Genomic DNA, 23,345 nt, shown 5'->3' on the forward strand with positions numbered 1-23,345 from the left:
CACTGGGAACGCGTTGTTTTGGAGTTTTGATTATAACTATTAATTTATGTTGTTTGAAGTCTGATACATTAATGATGAATGTTGGCTTGATAATTCAATTCTGGTGTGTAAACATGATTTTAATTAATGAGTTATAATTTCAGATGTTTCAGTGAATGCATGACATGTGTCGAACGGGTGTATTCTTTATTTTATGAATTGTGACACCTCTTGCATGTTTACTCTGATTAATATTTGTTTAATTGTCGTGGGTTATTAGAGGGGTGTTACACTAACACTTGAACTAGAGCTGACATTAATGAAATCATATTCGTGGAGCCCATCCCAAGAACATGGAATACTACAAAGCTTAACTGATAGTTTAGCTAAGTTTCCCCCTGGACTCTATGAATGCAGATCGGAAAATTCTATATGATGTAATGATAATAAATTAAATATTAATAATAATAGAACTTGTGTTGGGTTAGAATAGGGAACACGGTTAAAGCGGCGAGACATCTAAACAACAAAAACAAAGGTGCAGTTGGCACACCCCATTCTTGGTAGGTGGTGGAGACAAGAACACATCAGCTTTTGAACAAGTTTTCATCTAGGTCCAAGGAAGGAGAACTGAACCTTTGTCGATCACGGTCTCCAGAAACGTCAAAGTAAAGGTCAATTTTCCACCCTGCCCACGTGAGTCTGTGATGGGACAGCTTATGGCAGAGCAATGATGAAATAAAATTATTCAAGACAACACAATGAAATAAAGTCATTCAAGACTAGATGATGAAATACTATCATTCAACACTAAATGATAAAATAAAATAATTCAAGACTAAATGTGAAATAAAATCATTCAAGACAAAATGATGAAACAAATTTCTTCATGACGCGGGGTGATGAAATAAAATCTCATGAAGATAATATTTATAAGAAAAGATGGTTATAAACATCGGAGACTGTTGAAGCGGTAAAGCAGCAAGCAAAAAGTAATATGTTTATTATTACCGGGTGATATAGGTTATATCGTATCGTAGTCCACAGAGATTGGTAGAAAAAACTGCCGTTCAACTATCTCACGTTCTAAGTTTCATGGTTGGGTCCAGAAAAGTAAATGCGGGAAAAGTAAATAAAAGCAAATAAGCAAATAAACAATCTATTGTAGCTTAAGAGAGTTCATTATGGAATCGTATTTCTACTCAACCCGTCAAATACTTAAATCTAAAGATCTTATCGCTCAACACTCACAATACGCATCAAAATCACCGGGCATCATTCGAGATGCCACATCAATGTCCATGTCTGAAACACCGACGAAAGCTCAACCATACTATTCACATCAGTGATGTCTCAATCGACACAAACAACATAGAGACATTAAACTCGATACCCATTAAGATTATTGGCCCTAAATCTATGTCTAGAGTTTAGAAACCAATAGCTATCATTCCTAATCAAGATATATGATGTCTATTTCTAAAACAACACAAACCCATAGCATTGAAGCAAAAAGATCAAGAACAACAACAATAATGATTTGTAAAGCAACTATATAAACGATCCCCAGATTAACAAGGAAAAACAAGGAAAAACCTCTTGTGTTATCGGCACAATCGGAGACCACCCGCTACTAATCGACATGATGAACCACCCAATAATGTTGCGTGAACCTCTAAACTACAAAGAATGGATCAGAGCTCAACTTTGTCCAAGAAGATATGATAAAACCTAACAAAATCTGATTTTACAACATATATACAATTCTGAACTCGCAAACCTCGCTTAGCCACACAGATCTCGCTAAGCGAGCTTCCACTAATCCGTACACTATTTACAGATATTTTACACTAAACGACAAAAATTGATCTGGCTAAGCGAGCTATTTCTGGCTATGCGAGCTTATCTGGCTAAGCGAGAAAAAGCTGGCTAAGCGATCTTGCGAAGCAAAAGTTACTGCCAAAGGAACACAAAAAGGGCCATAGCGCGCTTGAATTTGCGCTTAGCGAGTTTGACATAACTTTGGCTCTTTATTTCTTCAAAACACGCATCCGGAGCCGTGCCTTCGACACTTTATTACTCGAGACTCCAAACATGCAAGAATACCTACAAAAAGACATTAAAACTATCAAACGGTACACAATTACAATAAAATACAATAATCCGTAAAGTAAACGTATTTACAACAAAACGACGTTTATTCAAACGATATTGTCAAAAAGAATAGATAAGTGCAACAAAACTTATACACAAAAACAGATACAATTTGCACTTATCAAAATCTCCCCAACTTATTTCGTTGTTTGTCCTCAAACAATGGTCACTCAAACAATGAAGAAACAAAACAAAAATCAAAGAATCGTGAATCAACAAGTTTTGAAAAACGAAAATAATTGCACGGATCAAAATTGAGAAACGTACAAGTCTAAGAATTTATTACCACTATCCTACAACGATAATATAATCACAAAACAAAGACTAAATACAAAAATCATGCCAAACATTCTAAAACAACACAAGTTCACCCATGAATCACACCTAGCAAAACAATCATCGGTAGATGAAAAACACACAAAATAAGGTACTTTCACTCACACACAATCTTGTAAACAAAAGATAAAATTATGCATTCATCCAAAAATCATGTTGAAAACACAAAGGCAAGAATCACAAGGACTTTGAGGGTTGTAATGTGGCTTGGTTAACAAACAAGGGATAAGTCCTAAAGCTAATTGAAACAAAAACTTGCCTAAACCTAAGGGAGTAATTACTTCCACAAAATTTCAAACAATGAAATTTCAATCAAACTTCTTCATCAACCTAAAATTTCTCAAACCAATCACATAACCTATTAGCACAACATTATTCCACGCTTCTTTTTGTTTCCTTTCTCAAGGATTTTCTTTTTCTATTTTTTTTCTTTCTTTTTCTTTTTCAATTTTTTTTTCTTCTTTTCTTTTTCTTAGCCTCTACCTCATAACAATCAAACAGATAAGTGCACAACCATTCTCTCCCCAAATTGAATTCAACCACATCATAATATGAATACTCCCTACTTTCTAAGGCAAGATAAAAATTCATACAACAACACAATGTTGAGGGCTCAAGAAAAAATAATTCAACATCCATACAAAAAGGAAAACCAAACACTCATAGACAAGCATTAAGTTCAAAAATAACATGGATGTGGACAAAAAGCTCAAAGGGGTTAACAAATGCTCACACACTCTCAAGGTAAATTGAACTATTTGGCCAAGGTAGTTGTGCTCAAAATGAAATAAAATTGCCTTGATCACTTTCATACATTTATACAATCAACACAAACAAAAGATTAAACATAATAAAATCCAATTAAAACAAGAATTGTGGTCTCCAGCATATGTAAACAATGGAAAGTTACCTCACAAAAAATGGTAGGAACTTAAGTGATTCACAAATTAACAGGTATACAAAAGAATGAATGACCTAAAATTTGTAAAAAGCCTAAGTTTCGTGGACATGTCATAGTATAGAAAGCGATAAACTCATACCTCGACAATGCACAAAACTCTCAATTAATCATTACCGTACAAATGCATGTTGAAACACTCATCTCCAAAATTTCTCCATGCTTCCTCAACTTGAAGCAAACCACAACAAGATCACAAACAACAAACAAAAGTATTACACATATACAAAAGAATAAGTATAAAAGAATAGGAATAAAAGAATTGGGCAAGAATGGCTAGTAGCTCAAGTTGTAGCAGGAATTGCTATGAATACGTACTTAACCCCTAGGTACGTACGTGGTTTGATTCCTGCGGGAGGCAAAAACAATATTTCTTAGGCAGCCGGTAAGCGGACCTAGGGGGAGTATTGATTAAGCTGGTGACATGCTCAGTTGGCCGACACGGTTGATGCGTGTAGCGGATATCGGGGTGTTACAAGTATCGAGCTAGCGGCGGATAATTGAGGTAATGCGAGATTAGAAGGATGATCAGGAATCTTTAGTATGATCTTGAAGGCGATTATCTATGCTCTCTGGTAACTCTAGCGTACAACTAAATTTGGAACCAAGATCATTCGTTAATCTTACTTTGTAGAGTTTTCACGGGAATCAAAGGTTTGGAACTTGATGAATCAATCGAACACGACGAGTCTTTGCATTCGATTTTGATCTCTCCTATTCAGTTATTTGTGAAGATTGTGAATTGGTGAATTGAATAGTGAACAAGCAATCGTGAAAAATACAGGAATCAGAAGTTGATTCCCACAGACGGTGCCACTGTTCCGTTTTGGAACTAGAATTGGATGCAGTTGGTGAACTGAAGGTCTTGAATCACTTGTGTTGATCTCCTATACGACGGCACAAAGTGGATCTGCAAGATTAGCACTCTAACGACCAAGTTAGATCAAAGAATGTACATTGATTTCTATGTGAACTACTTTATATCTTAGATCAAGTGAAGTGAATTTAGACTAAAGTGAGCCTTAATTATTTGAGTTTTTAGCCGACTCACATCAATTATCATATTTTGTCTTTTATTATATGGATTAAACAGTTTTTCAACATATTAAAATGATTTAATAAATAAATATTATAAAATTCGAGTGAGTGTTATAACTCAACTATATGTTTTAATTGAATTAAATAAGTATAAACAGATGATTTATAATTTTATTATTAACGGTAACATTTATTTAAATTTATATAATGATATAAATAAATTATTCACATTTATAAATTTTTAAAAAAAAATAAGACTTGGTTTTATATTTATTTGTATTTGTTTATATTTTATATTACTCCTAATAAAGAAGTAAGTTGAATAATAGAAGGAAAATGCTTATTAGTAAGAAAAAGTGAAAACGAGAAAAATAAGAATAAATCTCAACCATTTTTTATCACAACCATCCTATGATCCCTATTAAAAAGGACATTTAATTTATAATAAATTAAAAATTATCCATTAAATTAATGATACATATATTTTTGTGTTTCTTTGTTCAAGTTTTTTCTTACTAAAAAAAACATTACTGATAATAGAATATCACGTTGGCATAAAGAAGTTCACAGAAAAAGACGGAACTAAACAGAACATTCGACGAAAGGAAAAACCTAAATTAAAAGCCAATAAAATAGGGAGCCGACCCTACATTCATTGATTGAATTCAACGCAACTACTATTAAAACAAGCGGAAGTTTGTACATTGCTGACCTAATCTTACATTTGGTACACACGCTTCTCCAATTTTCACGTTTATTCTATTATTTATGCCCTTTTTTCGCTGTCATGTTCACATATATAAACTTCACAAACCCCAATTCTCCCAATTCACATTTCTCATTCTCCAATTTTGCTCCGTCTCCATTGATTTCTTCTGGAAGCGGGGCATTTTCTTAGCATTATTCATCAATTCCTGCATCTCTTCTCTCAATATGGCCCCCAACAGATGGATCAGACCTGAGGTATACCCACTTTTCGTGCCAGTTGGTATGGCTGTTGGTCTCTGCGCTATGCAACTTGTTAGAAACATAACCACCAATCCTGAAGTCAGGTATACATCTTTCACTTTGTCTATTCAAATTTTGACTTACTATCATGTTTATAACATTGTGCACTTATTGACATGCTGTGCTGCTGTTTGTTTTGGGGTTTTTCTGATCTATAATTGAATTCATAAATTTGATTATTGTTTCAGGGTAACCAAACAGAACAGAGCTGCAGGAATTCTTGACAATCAATCCGAGGGTGAGAAATATTCACAACACATTGTCAGGAAGTTTGTCCGTGGCAAGAGCACTGAGATTATGCCATCCGTCAACGGCTTCTTCTCCAACCCAAACTAAGTAAAACAGATGCCAAGCTTTGTATACTAGAAAATTTGATTTCTGGGTGTAATTAATATTATTGGCTTTCTGTTATTTTGAATTGAGAAGTAGGAGAAAGGGATTTGATTTTTCAGATAAGATATATTATGATGGTGTAATTTCTTGTTGGATGACATTCAATTTGTCTAAGAGTAAAAACTTATACTTACATTTACATTTGTTGTTGGTGTTCTTTAATTTTCTTTGATATTGTTGATAGAAAGGATCTTGCATTGCAGACAAAATAATATATCTTATTAGGCCCAACTTGTTAAAAAATTTAGTATACATAATGTCACATAATTTCCTTGGTCAATAAGAGGTGAGGCGTCCAAATTGGTCATGGTTGCTATTATGAACCATTGAAATATCTCTTTGGGATACATTCTACCTTCTCGCAGTCTCTAAAGCCTATAACGTCTCTTGCTTGGATTTGGTTCTCAATTTTGATTGATTAGCAACAACGATTGTTTACCTCTTGGTTCTCTTAGATGGTATCTTTGGTGTTTCAAACCATCTTGTGATTGACGAAATAAAATGACAATCCTTCGAGACAAAGGTTATGAAGAGACACCTCCATCAATTGCGACATTCTTTGTTATTGATATTGTTTTCTTTACTCGTACATTCAATCGCTTTATGTGCGGTGAGTCACTTTGTCATATAAATTTCTGGAGAGAATCCTTGTACCTCTTCAGAGTGTTCAATGAAGTATACCATGAGAACCTGGAATGAGGTCCATCGCTCCTCTCCTAATCTTCCGTCTTCATGACACTTGTTATCTCCTTGTTTTCCATTTTCAAATGTCTTATTCTTCTCAAAGTTTCTGGCTAGTAGCTTCTCTTCATAATTGATATAGGATTGAGCTTAGGAAAGTAGTTCACTCATGCTCTCTAGTGCCTCCAACTCTTCTCTCTGAACATGCAAGAGCTAATGAAATTGTCTTTCGGAGCCTTGAACCAGGTCATTTTGGTTCCTTGGAGTCTTAAAACAAAAATCTTGCACTTATGGCTTGGTGATATTCTAGCACAATATCCACGTGTTCAACATGTTTATCAGGATTTCTTATGCCTTCATAGGTTTCTAGCTTTGGGTGCTTCTCCATATAATTAAGGATGCGACAATCAACAATATGTTTGGTGAACGGGTTACATTAGCGAAGGGAAAATAAACTATTCAATAGAACAATGTTTGTAACTCCTTTGAGGACATTATGAGGTAGATCTCCCTATAAGATCATCTTTTAGAAGATTATAGTTTCTTTCTTCGCCCTAGGAGTCATGGGGCAGAAAGTTGTTATCATGGCAATAAGGGCAATGCCTCCTAGGAAAGTCATGATCTCTTGACAGTTGTAAACCGACATTGACGAAAGCATCCCTCAAGATGACCCCGGAGTGAATGTGTTACAACACCTCCAACTGCATTGTTATCTCACTTGTTATCTTCTATTGGATTTCTTCAATGCAAATAAGCTTGTGTTTTTTTGTTGTAATGAATTGAAAAAATTTCAACGTGAGTTTGTTTGCGAGTGATGTTTTTGACAAATCTTGGAGATGTTGAAAGTAATGTATGTTGACTGCATGATTTCAAACACGGGAGAGGGTGAATTGTGATAAAAAAGATTGACAAATCTTGGAGATGTTGAAAGTAATGTATGTTGACTGCATGATTTCAAACACGTGAGAGGGTGAATTGTGATAAAAAAGGTTTTCAAAACTTTAAATAAAAGTTTGATTTTTCTTGGTCAATTTTAAGAAATAAGATGAAGTAAAGATTTAAGCAGTGAATAGAAAATAACTGGAAAAATAAAGAGACAAAGAAAATGAAAGAATATACCATAAGTTATATTGATTTGACTTTAAACTATGCAACCTACTCAAATCCATAGACTTCTCCTTGAGAGTTCAACTAATAACTTGAGATTTCATTATAGGACCAACACACAACCTTCTTGCACCTAAATGTTTCCCAAATCAACTTGCAACCTTTATAATTATCTCACGGTTACAAAAGAATAACACTTTTAATTTACAATTACATTTTAGGGCCGATTTAAACAATAATTAAACAAGCACAATTCTTAAGTATTTTACATTCTCCATATTAAAACAATTCTTAGTGTATAATAATTTTCTAAAAAGAGAGTAAGTAAGAGAGAATAGTAATATTTTATATTTTTTTTGTGTTTTGAAGTGAACACAAGTCTTCCTTATATAGTAAAAAATTTAACCACGAAAGGAAATATTTTTGGATTGGAACCGCTTCATAATCGATCACAATGCGGTGTTAATCGATTATGACCTAATAAATTAGGAAATAAATTGCCAAGTCCAGAATCTAATAGATTAAAACTCTTATTTATCGATTATAGGGAGAGTTTGCTCCACAATCAATTAGACAAATCTCTTAATCGATTAGAGAGCAAATTTTTGCTTCCCAAATAATTAAGTATGTTTCTTAATCGATTAGTCTTGGGCAAGAATCATTTTTATGAATATTTAGAAAACATGTGAAGCTTTAGAAAATAATTTATCCGTATGTGTGTGTACACCATTACTTTCGTACTTTGAGAAACACTTACACTTATTACAAAATAATGATCAAAAACATATAAAAGCGACTAAGGCACAAGATCAAAAACAAGCTTGCAAAAGACTTAAATTCCTTTGATAAAACAAACTTGTAATTCAAAATGAAGTTTTATCTATCTCAAAATTAATTCATATTTGCAGAATATGAATAAGTACTTTGGAGGTGGCTGCAGATGATATAGAAGAGGTCGTGGAGGAGGATCTAGCTGAAGGATATCATGAATAAGATGCTCGAGAGCTCCGCAGACTAATATTATGGATCACATACTAATATAATATCTACACCAATGTGGGTGGAATTAATTTTGTCTGAAAATACACTTGTATGGTCTAGGTAGAATAAATTGGTATTATCTGTTAGACTAGGCTTTTCTACTGCACGGGAGCATAAGCACATAATCTCAAGTTTTAACAAGTCTTATGAGAAAAAAGTCTCCATAATCATACATTACTTACAAAAAATTATTGAATAATATAAAAAATCATCTTTTTAAATTATACTCCTTTTTAAATGATAAGCTCCTTTTTGCAAAGGGATAAAAGTTATTATCGATTATTGATAGAAAAAAAATTTGTTGATCTTTTTTACCTTGTCAATTGAAAATTTATGATGATTCTCATAAATATATTTCCAAACCTCACTTCTTCACTTTATTTTTGTTTAACTTCACTTCATTTCAAAATAATTTTGAAGTTGTTTACTGCTACAATTTTGGGCAAGATCATGCTTCTTTTTATTCAATTTATTTGACTAAATTTAGCTTATTATACGGGTTGTTCAGTGCCACTTTATTGTATTCTTAATTTATTAATTAACTGGAGTTAATGCCAATGTTCATATATTTTCAAACATAACCATTTTATTGTCTTCCTTGAACTACCACTAGATTGCCTTTATCCAATGCTGACATATTTTTGAACTACAATTGCAAATCTAAAGCATTAACTACATGTGTTGTCAACTCTTATCTAATGCAGCAGAGCCACATTTCTTTTATTTTTTTAATATATTTTATTCATCCTACATCTATTTATAGTACTATTTATACACATTGTTCATAAAAAACAGATTTTGCACATCGATCTGTCAACTCCAATCACTGTGACTAAAATACAAGGCTATGGTTTAGCAGATATTTTGTACTTCACAACACCCCTGGTACGGTTTTTGCTTTTACGTGCTTTTATGAATATTATCATGTTATCTGTACTTTATTGTTGTGCAGTTTTTGCTTTATTTCAGCCTGGATGCAATGTGCATCGTAGTCGTTGTTGACAAAGGGTCAACTAATCAATAAATACAACCTGCTACTTTAATCAAAGTTCAAAGTCTATTGTTACTTTTTGCACAAATTGAGGTCAAACTATGGTTGTTTTTCTGCTTGCCACATAAGTTTATACTAATCCTACTTCTGTAGTATATTTTATCTAATACAATAAAAAAGGTACAAATAATGTAATATAATATTGTGATTGAGTCTTTGAATCATGACAGCACATAGCCTGCATTAGCATGACCCAATAGAATTGTAAGAGCAATTTTTCATCTTCATATCTGCCACCCTCTTATAGTGATATTGTATTTAAAAGTGCCTACCTACAACTTTTTTGGGACATGTTTAATAAAAATTGAACGGTTTACTCTCATTAAGTTTTCAATTTTGAATTGTACTTTTAAGAATCATACCTATATTAAATTAGGTGTGATGAATGTATTTTAAAGTGAATGAGAAATTCCTATATTATTGTTTTTCCAATTTCAAGTACTTCCGTCATTCTATATTTGTTAGGAGAAGATTTGAACTCAATTTTACGGGTGCTAAAATGGAAAATAATTGCACCCAACTCTAACATGATTTATTTAGTATTTTATGTGATTTCTCATCATAATAAGTTTAATAAGCTATAATGCCGATGTGTCTTTTAGATGCCTTGACACATTGTCTTCATCTAACCTCATTTTTAATACATGTAAAAATATATTTAGAAATAAATGAATATTTAGATTTTTATTTTTGTTTTATAATGACATTTCTATCAAATAATTTAATATATGAATGAACTTATCCATGGAGTATCTTATATTGAATTTAATATGAAATTTGAGTAGTGTGGCATTGTTGAAGCAAACTTTTGTGAATGATTTATTTTTAAATTATATGGTGCCTTTAAATAAAATTAGCTTTTCTACTAGAATGTGTTTTTGTACACAGTGGCCAAACATTTTGCTTATTCTCAGGTGTTTTTTTTTATTACATAAGCTCATGCATGGTTAATAATTAGTATTACTTATATGATACAAATAAGAAATTTGTAAATTTTTTAATATTGTCTAAGGAAACAATGAGAGTGATATTTGTAAATTTTACTACGACTATGTAGAACATTTTTTCATCCTAAAAATGTACTTCTTCACTATTAATTGCTTATTATTGTTTATTACATATAATTCTTTTTCATTACACTAATTTTTTTACTTGAACTTGATAACAATAAAACCCGTGCGGACGCACAGGTTTTCTACTAGTTACATTAGAACCTTATAGCTTTTTCATTTATTTTATTCTTTTTTCTTCATTGATGATGCTTATGATAGTTTTTCTTTATTCTTCTTTTCATCATGAAGGCCACAATTACTTGCACAACACATTAATCACATTCTCCCTCTTTTTAATAACGACAATACATCTCCCAAGAAGGTGGTAAAATAGAAAGATTACGATGAAAAATATTGGAGTGGTTAACTCTCCCCCAGAGATAAAGAGTGTACTCAACTCCCAATAAGAGTAAACTTTTCCCCTTTTGACATAAGTAAAAAGCATGAGAAATAGATAAATATATTAAAATCTTATAGAACAACATAAATTTTACATTGAGAAGAAATAATGAAGAAGAAGAAAAACATATAAAACAATTTAATTAATGCATGGTTGATTTAGAATTCCTAATTCAGCTCTTATGAAAAAGAAGTTTTCTTTAGGATTAGGCTTAGTAAAAATGTATCAAAGTTGATTAGATGAAGACACAAACTCAATTATACAATTTCCTTTTTCTAGATTATCCCTAATATAATGGTTCCTAATATCAGCGTGTTTCATCATATAGTGAAGTACTAGATTCTTAGTGACGTTTATGATTTCAGTGTTCTCGCACTTAATTGGAAAAATTCCAATATTAATTGCATAATATTCTTAAGGTAGTTTCATCCATATTAACTATGCACAATTATTACCTGAATGATATATTCTGCTTCAATTGTGGATAACACAGTACTTGCTTGTTTCTTGCTATGTCACGAGACACATGAGTTACTAAGAAAGTGACACGTACTAATGGTACATTATCAATCCAATTTACAAGCAGCAAAGTCTAAATCACTGTACCCAACTAAAACATAATCAGTACTTTTGGAGTACCATAAACCCATAAGTGGTGTGTTAGTGATATACCCCATAATGCATTTGACTTGAGTGAATTGTGAGTCTTTAGGGTTTTCTTGAAATTGTAAACACATAAAAATAAAAAACATGATGTTATATTAGATGCAATGGGATAGGCAAGAGAACAGATCACACCTCAATATTTTTCTCCCCTCTACTGACTTTCCTCCCAATATTTGTCTAAATTACACCAAGTGTTCATGGAAGTTGAAATGGGTTTTTATTTTTTTTTCATTCCAAATCTATTTAGAAATTATTTGCAATATTTATCTTGCTTTATGAAGGTAAAAGTCATGGAGCCTTACAAGAATTTATATGGGCCATAAAGAACGTATAAATGACTATAACATGTGTTATTTCCTCATTAACTCAACATTTATAAGTATCAGATTGTTATGCATATGGAATTATACTTTATGGATGAAGGTCAACTCATGGCCCTAACCAGAACTGAGAGTTTAAAACATAAAAGGGATAAGGCCTACAATAAACAAATCAAGCTTAAATGGCATATTTAAGGCGACTTAGTTTGAAAATTGTTTTACCAATTGGAAGTAAAGATCTTAAGTTTTAGAAATGATCGTTATTTTGATATGGAATTTAGTTCGCAATGTCGATGGTGGAACGCCGGATGATATATGTGATAGCATGGAGCTCGATGCTCTAGTTTGACATCAAGGGTGGTATCTACAAACACTTCTACGCCTAAGTTAGTGACTATCAAAGATGGTTATATTTTTAGGGTTAAAAAGAGAGTGTATTGAGTGTTGTTGGTGCCAAGATGAATTTTTTTACCCTCGATTTTATACAAAAACTGAGGGATAAGATGATTTGTCAAATATAGGTGCCTTTTGGTTCTAAATAAAACTTAAAATTGTAGGAGCTGGGAATCGAAACTCAAATTTTTAACAATATTTTATGTCAATTTTGGGCAAAACCGAGGTATAAAATATCTTTTTTTTAAATAATAAATAATGGCGCGTTCCATATCATTTAACCTCAAATTTTGAATGGCTGGGGTAAAAGATTTGTCATGAAAAGTATTATTTGCAGTAGTGCTTTATTCAATGAGCTTGTATTGATTTCTACAATTGCTAGTAGAGCCTTCAAAGACGTCTTCCCTGAGTCATAGTAGTTCATATCCCTTGGAGAAAACTATCAATTGAATATCGTGTTCTATCATTTATGATGTAAATAAGTATAACACTAACTTCTTATGGCAGTATAAGTTAGACCATGCTCATTTTATTACTACTAAATTTTCTTTAAAATATTGTAATATCAATGTCTCCAATAAGGGAGATATTATGTTTTGTAATTTCCGATGTAAGGGAAATATTGTGTTATGTTATTTCTGATGTAAATAAGCCTAGAACTAGCTTCTTATGGCATAATAGGCTAGGCCATGCTCACTCTTCTTTCCCCTTAAGTTTTGGGATCATTGCTTAGATACCTCAATGCACATTATCAATAGGCTCCCAACTACTGACCTAGCCAAGTTTGACTCCCTTTTTCATGCCTTGTATCACAGGCTACCTAACTACCAATCTATCAAAGTTTTTGGTTGTGCATGCTTTCCTTTTACAAGACCCTATAACAAACACAAGCTAGAATTTATAAGCCAACAATGTGTGTATCTAGGAGAATATTCTCAACGCAACGGGTTCGAGTGTCTTAGCAAATTTGGGAAAATGTTTATCTCCAAATATGTAGTGTTTCATAAATATCACTTTCCTTTTCGTAACATGTTACAGTCTAGTCCCGTCCCGCCATGTCAACCCAATTGTCAATTCAAGTCCTTTACCATTCTTTTGTTCTCCCCTCATAAACCACACAATATAACTATCCCAAACCCAATGGATAATGCCTACTCTCCTCAAGTCTATTCCTAGTACCAAATTTGTACCTAAACATATCTTACCTTAAAGTACCTCGAGCATTCCTACTTAATTGTCTGAACCTAACACTATAGTTACTCCTTCTTAAAGTGTCTTTGACACTTAAAGTGTCTTTGACAGTCCAATTCCATTATCCACTATTGGTCCTGAACCACAAGTCCCTACTAATACTTGAGGAGTCATTATCACCGTCAGTACATAATTCAACACATTCATAAGTCATGCACAATGCTAAGTGAAGTTCACATTTTATAAACGGTCAACCTAAAAAAGTTGACTTTTGTCAATTGAGATAGAATTTACGGATATAATTTATTTAATAAATAAGATACGACCGAATAAAACAAAATATGATAGTGATAAAATAACACTTTTTTTAAAACTATAATAAAATAACATAACACTTATATTTTTAAAGCATATAAAATAACAAATATAATATTAATATTTTATTTTTTTGTGTTCGATATACATTTCATAAGATATGTAGTATATTTAAATTATAAAATTACTCTTCTAAAATAATTACATATTTATTTTTAAAAAACTATATTTTAAATTAATAAATTGACACAATGATACTTAAAGTTAAAAAAATATACAAATAATTTGGTCAAAATTATTTATATATATACACTAATTATAAAAAAAAATTTATATTTTTAAAAAAATTAACATACACATTTTTTATAATTTTAAATGGTATATATATATATATATATATATATATATATATATATATATATATATATATATATATATATATATATATATATATGTTACACACACTAATTATAAAAAAATTATTTATATTTTTTAAAAAATTAACATACACATTTTTTATAATTTTAAATGGTAATTTTAGTTTTAAATAATATAATTACAATATATGATTGATTTTATTTAAAACTAAAAGTTTTTTATTTATTTTGATTTATAATATTTAAAATAAAATTATTTTATAAATATCAACAATCTATTTATATTAAAATAAACTCATTTGTATTTTAAATTAGTTGTACAAAGATATCTGATTGTCATAACAAAATTAAACTCACGACATTTTACTGATTAATTTTTGTAAAAAGTGAAATTCTAACTATAAGACTATTAAATCAAAATTAATAAAAAATTAATTAGAATTTTAAAAATAACCAATAATCTATTTTCATATGATATAAATAAAAAATTTGACTAAAATAATATAGTAAAATACATTTAAAATTTATTTGTTATATTACATAATATATTGTAACTTATCTTTTTCATATCAATGTATTAGACTAAAAATTTAATAGGAATATATCTACAAAGTAAAATAATTTTACATTGTTGTTTAATAAATAAGAATATATTATTTTATTATATCATATAAATTATTTAAAATATTCAGTCTAATTTAGTAAAATATTGATAATGTAAAACCACTGATTTTTTTTCTTTAGACTAATTTGATGATCAAATGCAATGTTTTAAAAATCAGATCAATCATCAAACTAGTGAGGGTACTGGATCACTGATTCATTAATTGAACCATTAGGTCACTGGTCGAACCGCGTGACTAAATCAGATTAAACCAGATAACTCGGTTGAATAAATCAAACTCTATTGTAACATTATATATTTATTAAATCGGTCGAACCAAATGACTCAGTCTTTAAAAAATATCACAACACCTACAAAATTTTAAAATTTCAAAATATCATAATTTCACATGTTTATTTTTTACATTCAAATTTTAAATATAATCATCTTTTACAACAAAATAATACAAAATATAAACTTAAATAAATTTTAAACTAGATCTAATTACAAACATGGAAAAAGTTGTTCCAAATAAGGTTTGAATAAAGTCTAATTATATTTTAATTTTTTATTTAAGAAAATCATGAAAATGACGTTGTTTTGTGCAGAAAAAATCATGCATTTGAACCGCCGATTTTTTAAAACCGCTGACTTATCGTTTTTTTCAATTTTAATCAATTTTGACTGATTCTGACCGATTCAAAAGCATATCCGATCTAACAATTCAACCAGACGGATGATCCATCTGATTTCCAATCCAACCAGTCCAATCGGCCAATTCGATCTATTTTTAAATCACTTATCAAATGCACTACGACACGGTTTTATATGCATTTATTTTTATTTTCTTCATTACATTAAAATAAAGAAGTAAAGTGTTTTCGGGAAGGAAAAGAAAAAGTGCAACATTCGATGGATGTGTTATGTGTTTACTTGTGCAATTAATAGTTAGATGGCATTTTTTTCTTTCGAAGTAATTGACTAGCATTTGAATACGCGTTTGTTTGGTGATCATAGGAAGACGGAAACCAGCTTTTCCAGTTGTATTTTTTCACCCAAATTAAAAAATACGTAGAACATTATTAAAAAAAAAGGTTAATTTATTCTCCAAATTGAATAATTTCACGTTGGCCTAAAGAAGTTCACAGAAAAAGACATAACTAAAGCAAGAACTTTCATTGACAAAAATTGAACGCAACTATTAAAACAACGACGGGTAGTACATTGCTGACCTAATCTCAAATTTGGTACACGCATATTTCCCCTATTTTTAGGGTTATTTTATTTGGCCCTTTTCTTCGGTGTCACGTTCACATATAAAAAGTTCACAAACCCCATTCTCCCAATTCACAATTCTCATTCTCCAATTTTGCTCCGTCTCCATTCTTTTCTTCTGGAAGCGGGGCATCTCCTTATTCATCAATTCTTGCATCTCTTCTCAACATGGCTCCCAACAGATGGATTAGACCTGAGGTACATACATACTTCAACATTCCTTATGTAACAGTTCCATAATCCTTGGATCTGAATTTATAATACACGATTTCATTATTAATATAGCTTTTTTGGTTATATGATTTCGTATGGTAATTATTTTTTGGCATGTGATTCGGTGATATCTAATTGTGTTATGTGTTGTATGATGTGAATAGGTATACCCACTTTTTGTGCCTGTTGGTATGGCTGTTGGCCTCTGTGCTATGCAACTTGTTAGAAACTTAACCACTAATCCTGAAGTCAGGTATATTCGTTATCTTTCTTCAAATCGTGTCTAATCTCTATTCAAGTTTTGATTTTATGTCTTGCATGATTTGTGTTTGTGTTTATGTCTATGCATGTCGCAACGAAACTAATAAATCTATTTTATAAAAAAGTTTGTTGGATCTGTTTTTATATAAACTGTTATTGTTTTTTAGATCTATTATCATTAGGCCCGAATTTGATCCATTTAACCGGTCCGGCTTAGTGGGATATGTCTCGGCTCGGTTGTTGTATTATCGTTATAAAATTGTGCAATTATTGATATGATCTTTTGGGGGTTTTTGTGATGTATAATTGAATTCTTAAATTTGATTATTGTTTCAGGGTAACCAAACAGAACAGAGCTGCAGGAATTCTTGACAATCAAACCGAGGGTGAGAAATATTCTCAACACTTTGTGAGGAAGTTTGTCCGTGGCAAGAGCCCGGAGATTATGCCATCTGTCAACGGCTTCTTCTCCAATCCAAACTAAGTAAAACAGATGCCAAGCCTTTTTGTTGTTCTAGAAAAATTTGATTTATGGGTTTAAATAATTTTTTGGCTTTCTGTTCTTTTGAATTGAGAAGTAGGAGGTTGTAAGGAATTTGATTTTTCAGATACAGGATATATCATGATTGTGTAATTTTTTGTTGGATGGCATTCAATTTGTCTCCAGAATAAAGATTTATACTCACCATTGTTGGTGTTTATCAGTTTTCTTTGATATTGTTGGTAGAAATGTTTTTGTATTTGCTGATAAAATAATATTTCGTCAAAGGAATTTGCATCTATCTCCTCTCTTTCTCCCATACCTATCAATACCTATCAATAGTTAAATGTTTTTTTCAATGAATTGTTTAGTATGATCAGCCAAAAATTCTTGAGATGTTGTATGCTGTCATAACTTTTGATGCTCAGAATTGTTTTCTTTACAAGTAAGGTATTTTTCTACAAATGTATATCTTCCGGATGAATCTTTTTGAATGTGTGTCGGTTGATATGATCGGGTTCAAAAGTGTTTCTCGACTCATCAGATGAGTCTTCTTAAATGTGTATTAGTAATATGATTATGTCGGGGAGTCCTGGAAGTTCTGAAAGGATCAATAGACTAAATATTTAAGGTACAAGAGAATTTGACACCACAAGTTCACCAAAAACCTAAGGCATTAGAAATCCAACATTTCCTCCATTTCTAATCAATGTTGGACTTTATCAATCACACTTGAGTCTCAACAATCTCTCTCACAAGTGAGTTACACACATGACTATGACACTGGTTGTGATACTATTTATTGGAGTTACATATCCGACATTTCATCTATTTTTTGTCGATGTGGGGCTTTATCACTTGTTTTGGGGGAGTCCATGATCCAAGAGACTTTGATGCCACATATCCACCAAAAATCTTAAGGCATTATGAGTATGAATTATTTCTCTTATATATCCAACATTTCCTTAATTTCTAATTGATGTGGGACTTAACCACTCACTCCTGAATCTCAACAATCTCTCTCACTAATATGAGTCACTCATATCACTAGCCTGGATCCACGCTAGGATCCACTTCTGCTCCCATCCGAGCCTAACCATGGCTCTGATACTACTTGTTAGGAAGTTTGGGGAACTTCGAAAGTGCCAATCGGCCAAACGCAAACGTTTGGGGTACAAGAGATCTTAATATCAGATATCTATCCAAAACCTTGGGTATTTTTATCTTATAAATCTAATATTTTTTCATTCCTAATCTATCCATTCACTTGAATCCCAACAGATTGAACTCAAAAATGTTTGTGGAATCATTATCTCAAACAATATATACCTTAAAAGTGTTTGTGGAATAATTAAAGAGTCTTTTAAAAGGATATGATTAGATTCAAGAATTTAAAATATGATTTGTTGAAAATTGATCCAAACCTACTTACCATACATTGTATATAGATTATATATATATATATATATATATATATATATATATATATATATATATATATATATATATATATATATATATATATATATATATATATATATATATATTGGATATAAAAATAAAAATTTATATTATAAAGTGAATTTTTAGCCCCTATTATAAATAAATTAATAGTTGACTTAGCATGTATATAAATTAAATATAGTGAATATAAAACATGAAGTTTAGTTTATAATAAGAACATATTTTCCATATTTTTATTATAAATAAATTTTAATCATTTTTATATTTTTATTATAAATAAATTTAAACTTTCTAAATTTATTAGATAATTAATATATTTAATTTATAATATCATCTAAATACATCACTTATTCAATAATTTAAAAAATCAAAATTTATTAATAACATAGAATAGAGAGAGTAAGCTATAAAGATTAAATATGAAGAAAAAAACTATAAAGATTAGGTACAGTGAATATAAAATAAAATATATAGACAATATAATATTCTCTCTGGTCCAAAATAAATGTCCCATTTGCAAAAATAATTTGTTCAAAAATAAATATTTTTTTTAGTTTCCAATGTAATTTTAGTTTTTGTCTTTCAATTATATCATTAAATTAATATTTTTAATTTACGATTTCTTTCACCTTTCATTAATAATAATTTGAATACACCAATAACTAATCAGGTTAATTTGATAAAATTGTTATTTTCTCTTTTATTTATCAGATTTTTTTTAATTTGAGTGAAAGTGTCAAGTATGATAAATATTTTAGGATAATAAAATAAGATAAATAGAGATAAAGTGAATATAAAATATAAATTTTTGTTTATAATAATAAGATAAGAAAAATCTCAATATTTATCTCAATTTTTTTTCAAAATTCAAGGTACATTGTACTGGGTAATTTATAAAATACAAATTTTTTTTTATAACAATAAGATAAGAAAAATCTCAATTTTTTTTCAAAATTCAAGGTACATTGTACTAGGTGATTTATAAAATACAAATTTTTGTTTTATAATAATAAGATTAGAAAAGTCTCAATTTTTTTTCAAAATTCAAGATAGATTTATTTAAAAGTTAACACTCACACTTTCTTAGACCTAGTAATAAGAAAAGTTTTGGATTGTCAACAATCACAACCTCTTGAATTTTGTTAGACCTAGAAATAATAAAAGTTTTGGATTGTCAACGATCACAACCTCTTGAATGCGTACCATCAACCATATTGATAATTGTTCCATTAAGATTGAATTATCTAAATTTTAAGAATGGTTATATATATATATATATATATATATATATATATATATATATATATATATATATATATATATATATATATAGAGGAGGGTTATATTGATTCCAAGAGTAAGTTATAATAACTTACTCCACATCTTGACCATTAATTCTTTTCAATCTAATGGTTAAAAATAATAAGTCATTAAACGTGGAAAGAGAAAACTATTCCTTATTATTTTTAACCATTAGATTGAAAAGAATTAATGGTCAAGATGTGGAGTAAGTTATTATAACTTACTCTTGGAGTCAATATAACCCTCCTCATATATATATATATATATATATATATATATATATATATATATATATATATATATATATATATATATATAAGAAAAGCATAAATTTTCTTTTAAAAAAAAAGGTATTTTATTTAACATATACCAAAACGTTTCTACTATGACACAAATATATCACCGTTTAGCCTATTGATAGGAACCGCGTCCCTTCGAACTTAAAGTCATGAACATATGTATTCCGTCCGTCTTAAAATAAGAGCTTTTTTAACTAAGAAAATTTGTTTCAAAATAAGAGTTTTTTTACGTTTTCAATGCAACAATAATTAATTTTTACAAACTTTATCCCTAATAATTATTGTCTGCACTACTTTCAAGGTGTTATATACTTATATATTTATGACAAGTTGACAACCAATAATAGTTAAGACAATTTAATAAAATTGTTATATTTAATTATTACTTTTCTTAATTTATATGCAATAATTTTAAAAGACTTTTATTTTGAGATGGAGGGAATAATTCAAATCAAGTTAATGGTTGACTTTTTCTCATATAATCTGTGTTAAAAAGTTAAATGTTAATTCGAATCTCATAATTTATTTATTTTGTCAAAGGATCCATCTTTACCTTTTTCTTTGATCCTATCAGTCAATCTTAACTCATGTGCTTCAAGACTTGCCTGCAGTTCTTCTATCTTCATAGAATTCATATCCTTAGATTCCTCTAAAGCAACCATAATGTGGTCAAATCTTGGTGTTAAAGTTCTGAGAACTTTCTCAACCTTCATCACATCAGTGAAAGTTTCACCATTCCTTGTCATCTGATTTGTAAGATTAATCACCTTGTCAAAGTATTGACTGATGGTTTCTTCTTCTTCCATTGTCAACACTTCATATTGTCTTCTTAATGCTTGAAGCCTCACCTTCTTCAATTTACCATTTCCGACATACAGTTTCTCCATTGCATCCCATGTCTCCTTTGCACTTTCATAATGCATGATCTTCTCAAAGATCCCATTACTTACACTCTGATGAATCAAGAATATTAGAGTAAACTACACCTACTCACAAATGTTGACTTAGTCAAAATTTATATATTGGGCCTCTTTATGTAACTGGGTTGGTCATTGTGTTTGGGCTTCTTGTAATGTATAGTTCAAGCATAGTTCTAGTAGTAGGTGTACAAGCTAACTATATTAGTTATGCTTTCTATAATAACCTGTAACTGAAAAACACTTTATCCAATTATGGATTCATCAATGAATGTAAAAGTGCATAGCATTGTGTATTCCATTATGGTATCAATTGCCTAGTGATCCTAACCATCTTCCGCTCACCATTGATGCACCAGTAAGCTCTCTCTGAGCTTCAGGTGCAAGGTGTAATCTTTCTTCTTTTCTTTTTTTCTTCTTTTTCCTTCATTTGATTCCATTACAAGCTTTTGAGAAGCTTCAGCTATGGCGGCTTCACCAGATGATTCAACATCACAATCGCACCTACCGCAGATCTCCATTGCGTCTAATCACACAGTGTTTGGACCAAAACTTTCAATCAAGCTTTAAGAAAAGAACGTTCTTCTCTGGAATCAACAAGTGGAAGGCATCATTCTTGCACACAAACTGCACATGTTTGTTGTAAATCCGCAAATTCCTCCGATGTTCAAGAACGATGAAGATCGTATTGCAAATGTCAGGTCTGAAGAGTGTGAATCTTGGATCGTTCAAGATCAAGCGTTGTTCACCTGGCTCCTTTCCACGATTTCAGAATCGGTGCTACCTAGGGTTTTATCCTGCAAGCATTCATATCAAATTTGGTATCAAATCCACAAATACTTCACTGCAGTGATGAAAGCTAGGGTTCACCGGCTGGGAGCTGAACTGAAGATCACAAAGAAAGCGAATCACTCAATATTTGAGTTCGTACTTCGCATTCGTGTAATTACAGATGCGCTTTTGGCTGTAGGGGAACCAATCTCTGAACGTGACCAAATTGATGCTATACTACAAGGTCTTCCTGAGGAATACAATCCGTTCATTATGCTGGTCTATGGGAAAATCGAACCACCTACACTCTATGAAATTGAAGCCTTATTGTATGTACAAGAGGCACAACTTGACAAATATCGATAAGAGCTAACTCTAGCCAATGCCACGGCAAACATAGCTCTCTCTGATGAAAACAACAGCAACAAATCCACCAGAGGTAGTTATCAGCCATACAGAGGTCGAGGAAGCTTCAGAGGCAGAGGTCGTGGCAGAGCCAGAATAAATCAAGTCACTGGAAAAAGGCCAATGTGTCAACTATGCGGCAAGTATGGTCACTCGGTTATGGAATGCTGGCATAGGTTTGATGAGAATTTTGAGCCAACACCTCAGAAAAGTAATCAAGCCACGCAACCGAAGGAAGAACAAAAGAATCATGCTCCTATCACCACACAAGCCTCAGCTTTCTTAGCTCATCAGGAGGATCTTCAGATACCGCCTAACCTGGAATCCCAGGCATGGTTTGCAGATTCAGGTGCTTCTCATCACCTAACTTTTAATAGTTCAAATTTACACCACACTCATAAGTACACAGGTTCAAATAAAGTTTTGGTAGGAAATGGCCAAGGCCTTAGCATAAAATGTGTTGGCTCAACTACTTTTAACCCAAATCTAGCCTCACACACACCTTTGGCACTGAATCATTTACTCCATGTACCTAACATTACTAGAAACCTCGTGTCTGTTTCCAAATTTGCTAAAGACAACAATGTCTTTTTTGAGTTCCATGCTAATCAATGTTTTGTAAAATCTCAGGTATCTAAGGAGGTCTTTTAAAAGGATTTCTGGATACTACTGGATTATACTGTTTCTCCACTCTTCCTTTGGAAGTTGCTTATTCTCCAGCTGCCAACACTGTTAGTATATCTTCTAATGATCAGTCCACACACATTTCCAATACTTGTTCTAATAAGTTTGCTATTTGGCATAGTAAATTAGGTCATACTAATGTTGTTAATTAGAAAGCTGTATTAACACTTTGTAATATTTCTTTCCCTAATAAAGACTGTTTTGAATTC

The 23,345-nt window shown here is 31.0% G+C and overlaps 2 protein-coding genes across 2 annotated transcripts; both read left to right on the forward strand.

The window, feature by feature from the left end:
* The first annotated feature begins 5,288 nt into the window (after positions 1-5,288).
* On the forward strand, positions 5,289-6,005 carry LOC131655813 (uncharacterized). The gene is made up of 2 exons (XM_058925620.1): positions 5,289-5,517; positions 5,662-6,005. Exons 1-2 carry the CDS (start codon positions 5,399-5,401, stop codon positions 5,807-5,809), a joined length of 267 nt encoding a protein of 88 aa, XP_058781603.1. The 5' UTR covers positions 5,289-5,398; the 3' UTR covers positions 5,810-6,005.
* Positions 6,006-16,377: 10,372 nt separating this feature from the next.
* LOC131655814 (uncharacterized) lies at positions 16,378-17,528 on the forward strand. The gene is made up of 3 exons (XM_058925621.1): positions 16,378-16,537; positions 16,717-16,805; positions 17,150-17,528. The coding sequence occupies exons 1-3, from the start codon at positions 16,508-16,510 to the stop codon at positions 17,295-17,297; spliced, it is 267 nt and encodes an 88-aa protein (XP_058781604.1). The 5' UTR covers positions 16,378-16,507; the 3' UTR covers positions 17,298-17,528.
* The last annotated feature ends 5,817 nt before the right edge of the window (positions 17,529-23,345 follow it).

Source organism: Vicia villosa, linkage group LG3, assembly GCF_029867415.1.
Source record: "Vicia villosa cultivar HV-30 ecotype Madison, WI linkage group LG3, Vvil1.0, whole genome shotgun sequence".
Classification (NCBI taxonomy): domain Eukaryota; kingdom Viridiplantae; phylum Streptophyta; class Magnoliopsida; order Fabales; family Fabaceae; genus Vicia; species Vicia villosa.

Bases quoted from the DNA above. Each gene is read 5' to 3' on its own strand.
- LOC131655813 (XM_058925620.1), top strand. From the start codon at position 5,399: ATGGCCCCCAACAGATGGATCAGACCTGAGGTATACCCACTTTTCGTG. The intron at 5,518-5,661 runs GTATACATCTTT...TTATTGTTTCAG, and splicing joins ACCACCAATCCTGAAGTCAG to GGTAACCAAACAGAACAGAG.
- LOC131655814 (XM_058925621.1), top strand. From the start codon at position 16,508: ATGGCTCCCAACAGATGGATTAGACCTGAG. The intron at 16,538-16,716 runs GTACATACATAC...TGATGTGAATAG, and splicing joins ACAGATGGATTAGACCTGAG to GTATACCCACTTTTTGTGCC. The intron at 16,806-17,149 runs GTATATTCGTTA...TTATTGTTTCAG, and splicing joins ACCACTAATCCTGAAGTCAG to GGTAACCAAACAGAACAGAG.